General features: G+C 48.9%; 1 protein-coding gene across 2 annotated transcripts; it reads right to left on the minus strand.

The window, feature by feature from the left end:
• Positions 1 to 4178: 4178 nt before the first annotated feature.
• On the minus strand, positions 4179 to 15787 carry ADCK2 (aarF domain containing kinase 2). Of its 2 annotated transcripts, XM_039520539.1 has the most exons (8): positions 14107 to 15785; positions 13177 to 13323; positions 12038 to 12166; positions 11164 to 11259; positions 10048 to 10299; positions 8195 to 8323; positions 7481 to 7534; positions 4179 to 6251 (listed from the first exon to the last, which is right to left on the minus strand). In XM_039520539.1, the coding sequence occupies exons 1-8, from the start codon at positions 15214 to 15216 to the stop codon at positions 6108 to 6110; spliced, it is 2061 nt and encodes a 686-aa protein (XP_039376473.1). In that variant the 5' UTR covers positions 15217 to 15785; the 3' UTR covers positions 4179 to 6107. The 2 variants fall into 2 exon arrangements, 1 of the variants encoding a protein (XP_039376473.1); XR_005592811.1 differs by lacking the exons at positions 4179 to 6251; positions 7481 to 7534 and adding an exon at positions 9248 to 9359 and having other exon boundaries at positions 8196 to 8323; positions 14107 to 15787.
• Between the last annotated feature and the right edge of the window lie 445 nt (positions 15788 to 16232).

Below are 16232 nucleotides of genomic sequence, written 5' to 3' on the forward strand. Positions count from 1 at the left end.
GATAGACTGGAGAGTCTAAGGGGACTGTCTGTGACTCTATGGTAAGACTGTAAAAGCAGCAAAGAGTCTTGTGGCACCTTATAGACTAACAGACGTTTGGGAGCATGCGCTTTCGTGGGTGAATACCCACTTCGTTGGATGCATACTTGACACCACGGTAAGACTGTTATAGTGATCCAGGTCACATTTGTTACTGGCTCGATAAAAGCTAATTATAGCCCATACCACCAAGTTTCAGGTCTTTGCCCTGTTTTTGATACGCTGCCCTAGGGTGACCAGATCACCCAAGTCAAATATCGGGGCGGGGGCAGAGAGGAAAAAAATGGCAGCAGAGAAAAAAAAAATCCCCCACCCCTGATTCCTCCTCCCTCCGCAAGCGCTGGAGGGAGGCCCGGGAGACTCAGGGGAGCGCAGGGCCGGGGTGAGTGTGAGTCCGGCCTGGCCCCGAGCAGGCAGGGAGCAGTACCTGGAAGGAGAGTAGGGGGTGGCCTGCGGGGCCAGGCCACCGCTGTTCTCCCCACCTGGGCAGCGGGACTTGGGAGCAGCCGCTGCTGCAGCTCCCACTACCGCGGGGGGAGGAAGCAGCCGCTGGCCAAGCTCGGCGGCTGTTGGTCTGGTGCCCACGAATCCCACGAGCCCAGGCCTGCTGTGGGGACCCAGCAGCGCGCACGCTGCGCATACCCAGCCCCTGGTCAGTCACGTCTGGGCTGGCTGCCCAGCTGGTTCAATCCCGCGGGTGGCCCCGAAGTGGGGGCAGCAGGCCCCGGAGTGGGGGCAGCAGGCCCCAGCCCCGCCATCCCACTCAGGTCCCGCAGGGGAACGAATGGGGCTGGGCTGCCGATGCCTCCGCCGTGGGATTGCACCAGCTGGGCAGCCAGCCCAGACGCGACTAGCCAGGGGCTGGGTGCAGCGTGCGCGCTGCTAGGTCCCCGCAGCAGGCCCGGGCTCGAGGGGTTCGGGTCCGGGCGCCAAAGCCGCAGCCACCAAGCGCCATGTGCTTGGCCACTTCCTCCCCCCGCGGCAGTGGGAGCTGCAGCAGCGGCTGCTCCCAAGTCCTGCTGCCTAGGTGGGGAGAACAGCCGCCGCCTGGCCCCGCAGGCCACCCCCTACTCTCCCTCCAGGTACCGCGCCCGAGTCCTGCCTGCTCGGGGCCAGGCCGGACTCACACGCTCCCCTGCGTCTCCTGGGCAAGGCGTGCTTGGCAAGAGGCGAAGATTTGGGGAGGGATCCAATGGGGCAGTGAGGGGGTGGGGAGGGGGGGGGCGGGGGTTGTGGGACGGATCCAATGGGGGAAGGAGGGGTGGAGTCGGGGCGGGGGAGGACGCGAGCCCTTCCGGGCTCCGGAGCCTTTGCTTGTTTGTCCAGTGTCCCGACCTAACATTGGTCGAGACGCAGGACAAACAAGCAAATATCGGGACAGTCCCGATAAAATCGCGACGTCTGGTCACCCTACTCTGCCCTGAGATAGGAACTCACGATTGTGAGCCACTCCAGAGCACACGTGTTTTATCAGTGTTTGTCAGTTAAAATTGAAAATCAGAAGCCCTAAACATGACCTAATACTTTTTTTCCACTTCTGATTTCTCTGGCCCTTGGGCCGTACTCTGCTGTGCTCTACAAGGGTTGCAACTGCATGTTTCTCATATGCATTAAGAGCACTATGGACTAGGAAAGGTAGCTATGTGGCATTCCCCACACACACACATGCTTGCCCCCACTACAGTGATACCATGTCTTGGGAGAAGCATGTGGAGGGGGAGTCAGGGAGCAGCAGGGCTTGTGGCATGCAGTTGTGGAAACAGGTTTAGTTATACAATGCTTTGTCATGTAAAGTTCATGCTGCAGCTTTCAGCATTAACTCCCCGCATCTGCACCCTCCCTCACCAGTGGAGGGGGTAGTTGTAAGCAACCACAGAGGGGGAACTAGTGGCTGCACAGCATATGAACAAGTTGCACTGCTTGTCACAGATATCGCTGCGGGCGGCAGAGAGGACAGTCAGTGCAATGCTGGGTGCTTTAGAAAAGCTTATAGCTGACCAAACATTACCCGGGTTTGGCTTTAATTTAACTTCACAGCCTTCATCTCTGAATAACCATCAGGCCACACTCCCTCCCACCTCCACACCAATGCAGGCCACCCCCCATAGGAAGGCGCATGCAACCCATAAACTTATGGCTATTTTCTTGTAAAAAGTCACCCCTTCCTGATGTTCTGCTGTGGGGGGAAGTGACAGCTAACTGTGACTAGGGACACTGATGGGTAAACCTGAGGAACAGAGAGTCCCTTTGCTGTTACCATGAATAGCCAAGGCCAAGAGTAGTCAGACACATAACTAAACATTTCTGTGAATAAGACTAACAACTCTAGGATGAAATTACAAGGGCTACCATTTCTCATGCTTCGTGCAGAAACTGATTAGCAGCTGGAGAACAGGAAGTATTTCCTGATGCCCCAATACTGTATAGAAGCTTTCAGCACTGGTCACTACCACAGACAAGTTGTCAGCTCTGCTGTATGTCCCTACATTTCCCCCTGCATGTGGCCTTCCCAGCAAGCGGAAGGGAGGCCACAACAAGTGCCATGCTTGGACAAGAGCAAGTATCTTTAAAGCATCACAATCAGAATAATCAGGGGTGGCTCTAGGAATTTAGCCGCCCCAAGCACGGCGGCACACCGCAGGGGGTGTGCTGCCGGTTGCCGGTCCCGCAGCTCCAGGGAACCTCTTGCAGACGTGCCTGCGGAGGGTCCGCTGGTCCCGCGGCTCCGGTGGACCTCCCGCAGGCATGACTGCGGAAGGTCCACCGGAGCCGCCTGCCGCCCTGCCAGCAAAATGCCGCCCCAAGCGCGCGCTTGGCACGCTGGGGGCTGGAGCCGGCCCTGAGAATAATACAGGCTTCTACTACAGCCAAGTGTTTTTCTTTCCACTCCTGTGGTGGGGTGATGACTGTCACTTTTGTGAATGCCAATCCACTGCCTGGCATCATCAGGTGTCCAGATGTGTCAACGTTGAGCTGCTGCTTCAGCAGCAGAGAGCTCCTAGCCTCCGCTTTAGTTAGGCAGAAATGCAACTAATTGACATGCTCTCTTGTGACCACAAATGATGTGAGATTTAGACACTTCATTTGATAAGAATCCCTTTTACTGCAACTCTAAATGGTCTGATTTCCTATATGGTATGATAAAAACAATCCCCACTTGAGATACTGTGTTTCAAATTATAATATTACAGAACCAAGATTTAATTAAATAGATAAAACTACTACTGCATTACATTCTGGGCACTTTGGGAAACGGTAACAAATTGCCTGGAACATTGATTGTACAATGCAAAACCCACAGAGATGAAGGATTATATAAATTCACGTCTTCACAGGACCAGCTGTTTATAGACACTGGCCTTTTCAAAAGAGCAACCGTCTTTTTTTTTTTTTCTAGCAAGTTTTTAAAGCGGAGTAGTTGACCACTTGCACTTTCTGCTCTTCAAGCATTAGAACATATTCCCATAGATAAGGCTTGAAGGTTGTGCCCTCAGATCTTTCAGTGAATGCCAGTTACATAGAACTAGGTCATGGAGCCAGATTCTTTCTAAGCAATCTAAGGGCCTTGGCATCTCTGCTAAAAAGGTGTAATTTTTTTACACCAGATAACTAGCATGAGCTATGCCAAGGTAAAAACACAATGAAGACCAGGCATCTTACTTTTACCAGAAGGCAAACTAAGCAATGGCAGCACTATATACCTGCCTTGGGATGATCTTGCAAGGTTTACCTCAGAAAAAGCAGGTCAGACTAGATGATCCTGATGGTCCTTTCTGACCTTTGAGTCTGAGTCTAAAGCGCCTTGGCGTCAGTGTGTTTTTAACCTCGCCATACCTCACTTGACTCAGTTTTGTGGAACAGCTCTCTCGAACCATGACTAACAAATGTTTCCATGATGGCGTTTTAATTATGGAACCAACTTTTTCTTTAAAACAAATAATCTCCTTTATTGTTTATAACTCAAACTTCTACAGCACGGGGGTAGCACATCAGACCCTGAAAGTGAAAAAACTGACTAGTCAATTTTGTTCAAAATCATTAAGAACACAGGGGAACCCTGCTCCTTCCTGGGATCTCAGGGCACTACAGCGGTACAAATAGAAATGATATTGATAACAAATAATACAGTGAAAAGTATGTTTGTTTGATTTTTTCAGATTATTTTAATAGCCAGAACTTTTGACTCACTTGTGTAGGTGGCACCAGGCCTCTGTGGTCACACTGGGTACCAAGGCATCACCACTATGCCGGATGGCTCAGAAAAGTAACAATGTAGTGAATATTGTTGTTCCTTCAAAATAATCAGATTGCTCACTCCTAATACAATGATGACGTAGTTAGTATAGTCAGTTACTTTAACAACTTTGATCTACAGGGGGAAAGAATGGGACAAAAAAAATCCCCAAACATTTCAATATAAAAATGGACTCACAGGTCTCTGAAACTATGTATAATGAGCCATCTGATCTTGTCTTCAGTTGCAGTTCAGCATGTTATATCTTATAAAAATCCGTAGCTTCTCACAGGTGGATATTCATTAGTTATTTTACTCAGATGTTCATAAGCCAACAGAATCTGTGTAAAATCATGTTTCATGTAAAGGTACTTACAATATCAACTACTCAAAAATGTGTCAGCCAAGAGGAGATTGATAAATGGTGCATTTTAAATTAACATCCTTCACCAGAGTGCTTACTCTTTCAAGAAAATAGTAACAAAACAAAATCCATTTTGTAACATTTACTCTGTGGAAAGGCTTATGGGTAACATTCAAATGGCGTTAGGAAGGGTAGCATTTAAAGACATGAATGCTGATGACATAGGAAGGTCAAACCAGGTCTCCATTGCCTGTTCCAAACGTCAGAACAGCAGAGTCTTCTCTGCAGTCTCATCCCACTGCTATTCAGCACAGGGTCTGATCCTGCATCCACCAAAGTTAAGGGCAAGTTTGAGCCCCTGCTCCGCAGCCTGCAGCAAGCATTTCTGCTCCTTGCACACTAAGATCCATCTTTAATTTGCTGGTGCTTGAGGAAAACCATGCTGAGCTTGTACACAGGGTCAGACCTACACTAAATAGGATGCAATCTTCTTCCAGCAATAGAACACCTGGAGATCACCAGCTCCCCAGAGTAAAAGATGCTTAGCAACTATTTAAAAAATATTTATAGCTTCTATTTCTTCAAAGCCTGAAAATAATACTCTCCCCACCCCCATTTGACAATGACTGATCCCCTCCCCTGGGACTGAAATGACACTGAAACCGATCTGGTTCTTTAAAGCTCATTCCAACAATAGCTTTTAGGAGCTAGCCTACAGGGGGAGATCACACATGGTTTTGTTCCACAAAAGAGATTTTTTTTTTTTTAATTAAAACTCCTGACCACAGTGGTAAGATCTAAACATTTTCCAAAGATGTTTCTAACCTAGACGACTTATCCCCATTAGATTACAGCAATCTTGGGAACCTAGCTGACTTGACAGTGTCACTTCAGTCAGGCTGAAGGAAAACCCAACGTCCTGTCAAACCCAACTAACAAAACACCAGATTGTATGAACGTGTAAAATTCTAAAAGGCCCACAAGGCTGAAAGCAAAATTCTCGCTAAGGGAGTCAGAACTCACCCACCATTTCAAGCTGCAAAATGTCTCTGATGTTTGCAATTGCATTTCCAAGGCTTTTCTGTCTATCCACTTATATGACCTCTTCTCATTGCAGTTTGAGTGCCTTTCAGCAAAGTGGGACTAATCAATAAGGAGGCCTGATTCCTAACAAGTCTCACCAAGCTCAGCGTCAATACTTGTTACTCAAACTTGGATACAAATTAAAGGGCTTTATTGTCACAGAACAGCTCTCTCTCATAGGCAGGATGGGGGACCATGAAGCCTGCTGGAAAGGCCTTTGGCACCTGGATGCTGCCTGGGTGGTGATGGCTGATACCCAGTTTAACGGGGAATAGCCCACTGCTTCTCCTCAGAGATGAGAGGTGAGAGGCTGTCCCCAGCTTCAGGCTGTTTCCCCATCGGCTGCCAAGGATCCCAGCAATGCAAGACAAATGTCAGTGGCTGCTGCTACTCTAGGAGAGAAGCGGCGGTTCTGATGAGAAGTGGTTTAGCTGCCTCCAAGATGTCCAGTTCGGGGTCCAACGAACGGGCAAGCCCTTCCAAAACCATGATGGCAAAGACAACGGAGGCAAAGTTACTCTCCAGCTTCACCTGAAAGCACAAGTGGAGAGGTTGTAATGGACTTGGGTGTCTCTGTGCGTTCCACGCCCCTTCCATTGAGGTTCCAGCCTGTGGTGGGTGGGGGCTGGGAGGGCATGTGTGTGTCCTCCTAGACAGCTGGACTGCGACACAGGAGCTCACTCATTTCCCTTCAGTTTCAAAGCAGCCTTGCTGCAGTTCAGCAGGAGGGGAAGCTGATCATTTCACCGGAGACACCCTAAGTCAGCCCAGTAGACAGTGCTCTGCACTTCCTTATAGGAGAAGATGTTTCCCTCCCTGGAGGAGCAGGAGGTAGCAGGACTGCCCAGTGCCAACTCAGCTGTAGGAGCTTCCATGGCCCAGGCAAGTAGACACGCATGAAAAGGGGCAATGTGCCCCCCTCCCCTCTGCCATGGAGGGAGCCCCATGGAACAGAATCAGACCCCTATTCCACATCTGGACTGCCTGCAGCCTGCCCCCCAGCCATGCAAGAGAACTGCTCCACATCCTACTGCCTCACACATCTGCTGAGCAGGAGGCAGGATTTGCCCTTATTGGGGCTTGGTCACATTTAATGTTATTGGGGATAGTTCAATGGGGTTTAACATCCAAAAAGCTGAAATAAAATAAAATTTGAGGGGACACTGTCCAGGTCGAGCACCCCAGCATTTGACCTAGACACTGTTCTGATCTTTGTAAAGTCCATAGGGCAGATCCTTAGCTGGTATAACTTGTCATAGCTCAGCTGAATTCAATTGAACAAACGTGATTTTTTTTCTGCTTTTAAAGTAAGTGCCAGCAGCTCCTGACTCCTGCGTAACCCCCTCACAAACCAGCACATGGAGCCCAGCGCTCCTACACAACCCTACGATAACGAATCAATGCATGGAGGGAAAAAAGCAAATTGTTTTCATTTTACTTTTAACAATAAGGAAAAAATAAATGGAGACACCGACACAGTCCTTTTACGGTCTGGTGTCAGTTCTGAAATGCAGGCTATTGAAGGCCAGATCCAAAGCCCCTTGAAATAGATGGAAAAATACTCACTGGCCTCAAAGGCTTTAAGGCACTGTTTTCCAAACATCGCAGGCAATAAAGCATGCACGATCCCCCAGCACATTTCAGGCACTCTCCCTCACCTCACACCTTTCCAATCCCAACGGTTCCCGCCTGCCCATTTTTCAGATGGCAAAGCCTGGCACAACTTTTAAGGAGAATGAAATGAACACAGAGAACCTCACCTTGTGGGTCATCAGTAACTTAAAGACACTGGAGAGCAGATTCGCCACTTGAAGCTGGGATGGAAAGATACAAAGAGGAAGTTAACTCTGCTGATCAGGAGACCATGAAAACTACTGCAAGCAGGAACAGGAGGGATTTACCAGAGTAAGCTGCTGGCATATCGTATGATCAGTTTAACGTCTAAGAATATTAAATGTCAGATTTTATTATTAGAGATATTGCTCAGGGAACAATATTTGCTATGTTCCATTGACAGCCTTATCCATCAGGATGTTGGTAAATATTGAGAGGGCATCAGCTGAGACCCCACCAATATCTATGGATCTCTTAACCCCACAGCCCAGGAAGGAGGTAAGAGGGTTGAGGAGACAACCATCAGCCCCTGCTTTGCTTGCAGCCTCACCGCTGGAGCACAACTATGGTTTCAAAGGGAGTCCCAGCAGGATTTAGCCAGAAGGATACAGGCTACAGCTCCTTGGATTAAAAAAAGTCAACACTATTTTGAGTTAGAAGGAAATAAAAGAGGAGTTAGGGGCCTTGACGGAGTTTTTCTCCAGCTGTGAGACTAAAGAATCATAAAGAATCGGTAACACTGACAAGGGAGATGGCTGATGTGTAAGCGTCTGGTCTTTCAATCTGGGCCCGTTTAAAAGCACGTGTGTACTCAATAAGAGATCGTGTCCTGGGCTGGGTACCATATTTAGTCTGCTCACCTTTCCCAGTGCTACAGTGTTCATCCTGGCCTTGGTCACTAGCTCTGCCATTTCAACTTTGAATCTCTCTATGTCCTTGCACTGGTTAGCCCTGGCGTGATGAAGGATCAGTTCTGCCACTCTCTCCCCCTGTGAAACAAGTAGGAAGAGATGTGTCTTTAAGAATCCCAGACCATGGTAACACCACCAGATCTGTAATGCAGCTGCACAATTCCCTCACTCTCAGGCTTCCACTGGCACCTGTAGTGATTAAACTGCTTCCTGTAACAGGGTACACTGGCCCTTTTCGACCAGAGGCTCAGACTACCCTCCTCAGGGGTTTGAGGGCAGATAGAGACTGACGCTGAGAGAGAGAAAGTGGTTCTTGGAGGGGGAGAGTCAGTATGTGGGAAAACCTAAAGCTCCTGATCCTTTTAGGGCCTGGGAGTAGGAGCCTTGTAGTGTTGGGCTGGCCAGAACTGCCTGCTCTCTCAGCCAATCAGGACAAGTTCTGGGAAGGAGGGCTGCATATAATATGCCTCTTCCCTTATAATAGAGGAGACAGTGGTAAGAAGAGCACTGATGGCTAACTGCTCCCATGTCAGGGTGACTGAAACGAAACCCTCTGCCTCCAAAATTCCCACCCCAGAGAGTCTTCCAAGCCAGTGTGGGTGGAAATAATTTAAAGGGCCAGCTGGGAGAAGCTGGTTCAGGGCTGCAGCCAACTACACATACCCTGAGGGCTGGCCGGCCCATGGAAATAGTGACAGGACCTCGTGTAAAAGCCATTCTTCTGTAGGCCACTAGTTCAAAGCCAGCTTGTGTCTCTAGTGACTGGAAGTAGTTTCACTTCAGCAGCTGAGTGAGGTGAGTTGGGTCTCAGTACAGTTCCTGACAGACAACAATTGACTGCTGCTGGCACTGACTGCCATGCATGCTGGCAGTCTCAGAAGAGAGGCCAAGGACTGAATGGGCGTGAAGACATCATACATCCTCTTGCAGTAAGGTGAACCCTCCAGCTCAAGAACGAGATGCAGCAATAGGGTTGTGGAAGTGCTGACGTGTGGGCTGTACCTGTGCTGTGGATAAACAGAAGCCTTCAGGGCTCGACTGGGGAAGGGACCGGCTTTTTGTTCTATGGTTGGACAGCACAGCACAATGGGAGCCTGGCTCAGGACTGGGGCTCCTAGGTGTTATGATAATACAAATAACAAATCATTATTATTATCATCCAGTTCACTAGAGGCACAACGCAGCTGGAGATGGGCAGTGGAGAATTCCCCCTGCATGGAAGAATTCTCAGCTGGGTGAAACCTGGCAGAGGTGGCTCTTCCGCCTTCTGTGCCCGTGGCTCTCCCCAGTCCCTGGTACAAGGGGAAGAAAGGGGCGTGTTGTGGGCATTCCGGGAGCAGGGCATGGGAGGATGGGGAGGGGAGCAGCGTGGCAGAGCAGAGCTCCACTACACAGGCTCCGCCAATCTGGCTTAAATCCTGAGGGACCTTACACACGCTGTGTAAGCTGCGGTTGCCTGCATGGAGCCCTAACTTGCCGCGGGGTTGAGCAACCCTGAATTGGGGAGCTGCGACTGCCCTCTGACTCCTGAATCAAGCCCGGCACTCTCCTGGGCTAACTGAACTCGTTCAGAATGAGAACCCAGAGAACCCACTTTCTTTCATGTGTGATACAGTTATCAAGGCAACTGAGAGTGTCTGAGAGGCAGAAACCTTCCTTCCCCCTTTTAGAAACCCAAAATGGCACTCGTGTGGGGAACGGCTGTATAACGTACTGCTGACAACTGAGATGACTGAAGAACTCCAGATGTCTCCCTTCCCCCAACTCCAGAGCCGTCAGCACCCATCCGGAGCAGGCCTCACCTGTCCCTGTACCACAGCCGTGAAGACTGACTTGAAGTTCTGAAGATCAGCTCCCTGCAGCTCTGCCACAATCCCTGCATCCAGCAGCATCAGACGGAGCGGGCAGGGGGATGGCCGCACTTCCACGATCAGCGTGTCACACATGTCCACAATGGAGGTTTGATCCTTGCAGCCAATGCTGAAATGGGCGGTGCCCTGGACCAAGATGTTCCCAGGGTGCAGGTCAGCATGGACAAAATTATCAACAAACACCTGGAGGGGGTGATATTTATAATATGAAAAGGAAAAAGGTAACTGGAGTAAAATCTTCCATGGTGAGAGACCTGGGTCCAAAACCCGACGATAGTAAATGGCATTAGTGGGGTGGTTTCAGTCCTGCCCCCCGTGATCTCCTTGCCACATCACAAAACCAATACACACTGATACAGTTAGTAGTTCTGCTCAGGAGTGGCCCAATACTGAAACAGCAGGAGATGCTGTAGGCGAAAATCGGTGCATTGGCAAAGCTGCATGTAGTGAAAACAAAGATTTGCTATGAGTCCAAGATAGTTCTGGGGAATCACAGACCAGGAAAGCATTAGTCTCTGAAAATAAGCCATAACTAGACAGAACTCAGGCTTTTCATTGCCAGTACCCATTCAGCATCCAGCATTCGCTCTGGCCATGACTGAGTAACGGAATAGTTAGTTATAGGTTGCAAAACCCACGCAGGGCTAACCGCCTTGCAATTCAATAGAAAAATAAGGAGGGTAAGTTGCACTGCTTGCAAGAGTTGGCCAGATTTATTTTCTTTGCTCCACGCTTAGTATTATATTTCACCTACCTGTAAACTGCTAGCAGCAGATGCTTTGACAAATGGAACTAGAAAGTTAGCTGGTTTCCCTAGGGCTTTTATAAGTCCTGTAGCCTCCGTCGAGATGCCACTTAAAACTTTGTGCTTTACATCACCAAAGCGATGTGTAAATATTAATTAAATGCAGCTCTATGGCTCCCCAGAGCAATACACTTCTCTGTGTGTATATATAAACATATGTATTAAGCTAATTGAATTATTTTAACAATGGGAAGGCACCCTCCTCCTCAGTTCAATTCTAACAACACAGCCCAGACTCTTACCATCTTTAGGAGCATGTCTATGCCCATCTTGGCTAGTCTCTTCCTGAGCTCTGAGGAAATGTCCACGTGCAGATACTGGGATATGGGCTGACTCTCCTTAAACAAAGACAGAATGGGAGTCAGACAGATCCTGTAGATCCCTATAGGGATCTTCACCACCCGCATTCCAGGGTCATGGTCTCTCCTGTCCTTGGCAGAGCAATGAAGATGCCACAGAGGGGGCTAGGTTAATACAGGCTGAATTTACTGTGGCTGATGAAGCCAGAGAAGCAAAGGTTTGGGACTGGGAGGTGATTGGCTAAGTGGGTGTGAAACAGGCCATGAGGGATTTTGGGGACAAGAAATGCTAAAGAAAATATATAGCTAGAATTGACACACAGAGTGGGGCTGAAAGAACAGCTTTGGGAGCTGATTCAAAGCTGGTCCACAATGAAGATGAACCAACAAACCCAACTATATCCCTTTACACAGACCAGCTCAGGTTAGATTCCTGAACTATACACCCAACCCTAACACAGAGAAGGAGAACTAGAGTGTGTTTTATGGGCAGAAAACACAAACAGAAACAAGATTGCTAGAGAACAGTTCTGGTTTTGGCACCCTGAAAACCAGTTGAGTTTCCTACACTGAGCTGAGACTACATTTCTCACCCTTATTCCAGGGAACGCAACCTTGAAAAGAAAAGCAAGAAAGGAATGAGAGAAGGAAGGACCTAGACACATTTAAGCCAATAGCAGAGAGACGCACCCTCCTACCACTCATCTTTCCCTCCCTAGGCCACCTCTAAACAAGGGCTTTGTGTTGAGGTTAAGATCAACCATTGAGTGTAAACCTCCAGCACCACCAACCTTCTCATGGCCGTTGTAGCTCTTACCTCAAACGTTTCCACCAGGATGTTTCTCGTTACAAAGGGGCGAAGTGGAGTTGGGAATTTCACAAAATCCACATCCAGGAAATTTTTCTGGAAGCGCTCCAGGTTTCTGGCTTCGTAGCGTAGGTCAAGCTAAAGAGGGAGAGAAAAGGGAGACTGCGTGGTGCAAGGGGTGCAGAACTAGGAGGACAGGAAGCCTGGAGGGTCCTGCCTGAGCTACCATCACACTGCCTGACATTCAACCCCAATGGAGCTCAGCCAACTCCACCAGAAAACTGGTTAAAAAGCAAGAACCTCAATGAAAAGAAATAGATGGTGCTCCTTAGCTAAGCTCTCCTGGTGGGAATATTACAGAATGAGGCACCCCAGGGGTAGGCATCTTAGAACTACCTCAATTAGATAGAAAAGTGACAAATATTACTATTTATTATTTGTATTACAGTAGTGCCTCAAAGTCACAACCAAGATCGGGACCCATTGCACTAGGTGCTGTACATACACATAAGTGATATCCCTTGCCCAAAAAGAGTTTACAGTCTAACTAGATATGCCAAAGGGTGGGAGAAAGGAAGTGTTATCCTCATGTTACAGACAGGAGAACTCAGGCAGGAAGAAAGTGTCTTGCTCAAGGTCACCCAGGCAGTCTGTAGCAGAGTCAAGAACTGAATCAAGATTCCAGAGTTCCAATCCAGTGCCTTAAGCACAAGACCATGCTTCCTCTCTAAGTCACACTCCTTCATACCCCCAACATATATTTCTTAGCTTTCAGCTGCAGTTTGAGGATTGAAGCAGGAGGGTGATGTCCCCTCCATAATTTGGAAATGATGACTAGCCTGTGAGTATAATTATCCCCCTAAAGAGAAATGAAAGGAAGCTGTCCTGAAAGATACTGTCCTGACTCTTCTCACCGTTTGTACCCTCGGCAAAAGGCCTGGCTGCCTGACTGACGAGGCACTGAACACCCTGGGCTGAAGACATCCCTGGTGTAATTACTGATGTCACTACTGTGCACCAGAATGCAGTGATGCTGCACAGGATGCAAAGTCTCTTTGTAATTGCTGGTAGTAATGGGTAGGTGGCTGTATGACAATGAGAGGAAGCAACTGTGCTTCGGTATATGCAGAGCATGGAATTGTGCCCACCTGTTGAGTCATGAGCTTCTCAAATTCCTCCACTATTTCAGTCAGACTGAGCCACTGGAGCCCCGGGAAAAGCCCAATGATCTTGCTGCCCATCTTCATCAGCAGCAGATCTATCTGGACCTGGTGGACTAGTCCAGGATGCAGGACCTGAGCGAGAAACAAGTGTAGGCAGATCATCTCCCATGGACATAATACCGATACTGTAGGGAAGCCAGTCCATTCAGTTTAGTAAACTAAGATGATAGCTCCTGAATAGTCACATGCCAGGCTATAATGGAAATACTCTTTAGATTAAAAAGGGGATGCTATTAGCTCTGTCAACAATGCACATTTCCCATGGATCCATGGTTCAAAATGTGACTAAGGGAAGTCTTTATAATACTCTTTAAACTGCTCAGATTTATTCAGTTTAGAGTCTGCAATGTCAGCAAAACTAATTTACAACTGCTTTCCCCATCCTCCCTTCATCTGCAGCATACTATCTATTGATGTTCAGGGGGCCTGAACAGAGTATTTATTTCATGGTTAAAAAGAAGCAGAGAAGGGCTGGACAATTTACTTAAGACCACAAGTGAAGTCTAGCTCAATACACAGGTTTAAAGTAAATTGGGCCTTAGTGGTCTAGTGCCCACATGGCAGTCAACGTGGCATGACTGGAGTGTCTGTATTTTGGAGAGTCCCAGACATGCGACAGCAAGGGCTGCTGAGGATCAAGTTTGAGGAGCATTAGTAGCATTTTGTGGCAAGCAGAACCACAGGCTGGAACTGAAGAGCACTGGGAAAACTGCCTGGGCAGAAAGGTTCAGCAGCACCTCTCCTGCACTGCATTTAGCCCTAGCCACATCTATTAATTTTTCATGAGAACTAAACTCTTCACCAGATTCAGCAATCTCTAATTCCAGTCATCCACCTACAATATATCTTACTTACTTTAATGGCTACTGGAATAAGATGGTCCATCGCATCTAAACTGCCAATAGATGATGTGTTTGCAGTTAGCTGAGATCCAGACATTCGCTCCTCAGAGGTAGCGTTTCTATTAATACCTTCATCGAAATCTTCTTCCTTAAGTGAGTGGTCTGCACTACTGTCTGCCAAACTCTCTCCAGCCTTCCCTTTCCAGGGCCACCTGAAGAAGCCCCTAAGACCAGACACCTCCCAGGCTTCAAAAGCAGATTCTGTTTCAGAGTTCTTCACTAGTTCCTCAAACTGGGGGTCATCAATGGTAGTGGCATCAGCATAAGCTTTATACACCTGGGCAACACAACCCGAGCCAATGGGTTCCTTGCTCTTAAACTTGAGGACTCTCTTCCAGTCTTCCCCAAATGCTCTCCTGAGGAAGTGTTTGGTGTAACCCCAGGGATGAGGTGTCACCTTGACATGAAGCTTGGAAAACTTGATGCAGAACTCTTCAGAGAAGAGATCTCTCCTGGTGCATGCCCACTGGCCCAGCTTGATATAAGTGGGACCCGAGGACTCTGTGGCCTTCAGCAGAAGATGGAGCCACAGGGCTGCAAAACCTGAAGACAGGTAGGTCACAGGATAAAGCAGAAGCAAAGGGCCAAACTTCAACAAGAGAACACAAGCCCGGAGTCCCAGGCGAAGGGCAAAGCCAAGATGCCAGAAAAATCCAGCTGAAGGTTGTTTGTCTTTGGCCGGTTCAGGGAATAAGGATGAACATTGGTTTGATACTTCCTGGCATCTCACAACAGACACCTTCGTGATCCCCCAGCACACTAAGGTGGTCTGAGCCAAGGCTTGCATTTTGATCAAGCTGTGTTTATCACTAGATGGGGAGTTGCCAGATTTCTTACACCATCTTATCCAAGCCAGGTTTTTCCTTACATTGAGGGGCCTTAAACTGAAAAGGTAAATCCTAGCAGTGCAGCCCCAGGCAATCATAATCCTGGAGGTCAACAATGACAGAGAAAGTTGTGTATCTATTGGTGGGCAGTGCAGCCTAGATAGAGAATAACAGCAACCAAATCCAACGTTTGTCATTTGCTGTTTTGCTTCAATGTCGGTGAAAAACTGGAGCATAAAAAACCCCAGATGATGCTCAAAAACTGGATTTACAAGGTTCGGTTTTGTTTGTTACACCAAAGTGCAAAAAGAAAAAAACAACATTGGCGAGTCTGTGCCTGTCAGCTCCAGAATCTGCTGTGATGGGATCAAAGGCTGGGGTTTGGGCTGACTTGCTCCCCTCCATGGGTAAGTAGAGACACCCGCCCTGAAAATCAGGCCAAGAGTCTCTGTTCTTACGTCAGACCACAACCTCCTCCAGGCAAGGGCTGGCAGCAGAGGCAGAGGGCCACAGACAGGCTCTGCTAGCGGCGCGCCTCTGCATTGCGTTCACGGCCAAACCGCTCGCCGCTTCACCTTCCCCAGCTCGCTTGTTTCCCGGCCGCCACGGAGGCAGTTTCATTCATACTCAGCTTCCCTCCGGGAGCAGAAGGCAGAGCTGGGTGGCGGCGATCCCCCGCCGGCGCCGCGTGGGGCTGGTGAGAGCAGCAGAGCCCCCGCTGCGGGCCGATCGGCTACAGCCTCACGCCGCAGAACGCGGGGGGCAGCGAACATGATACACAACGTTCCAAGCCCACGGACTTCCGTGGGCGAGGGCCCCGCCCCTTAAAGAGACAGCGGCTGGCGCTGGGCGCCGCTGTGCAAAGCCCCGGGGAAGCCCCTCCCTGCTGTACGTTGCGGGGCTCGCAGAGAGCGCGGTTTCCTCGGCGGCTCGCAGGCACCAAGCACGCAGCGCTGGTGCTTCGCGAGTTTATTTTTGTAACAGCCTCCCAGTGGCCCCGTTATCCTTTCGCCAGCCGGCTAGATCCCGCCTTTGCTGGCGGTAAATTCTGTCTGTTCAGGACAGTCATTAATTTAGGACATAGGTTGGGCCGTACATTTGTATCTCCCGCCCTGCTATTAATTGTATTCCTGTTTATTAGTGGGTTTAAATATTTGTTTCAAGTTGTCGTTACAAGCTTTTATGGTCTTACATTATCAGTATATCTTGGTCCTAACTTTCCTGGCCAGGTCTCACTGAACCTATGTAGTGT

Source organism: Mauremys reevesii, linkage group 1 (assembly GCF_016161935.1).
Source record: "Mauremys reevesii isolate NIE-2019 linkage group 1, ASM1616193v1, whole genome shotgun sequence".
In the NCBI taxonomy this organism is placed as follows: Eukaryota; Metazoa; Chordata; order Testudines; family Geoemydidae; genus Mauremys; species Mauremys reevesii.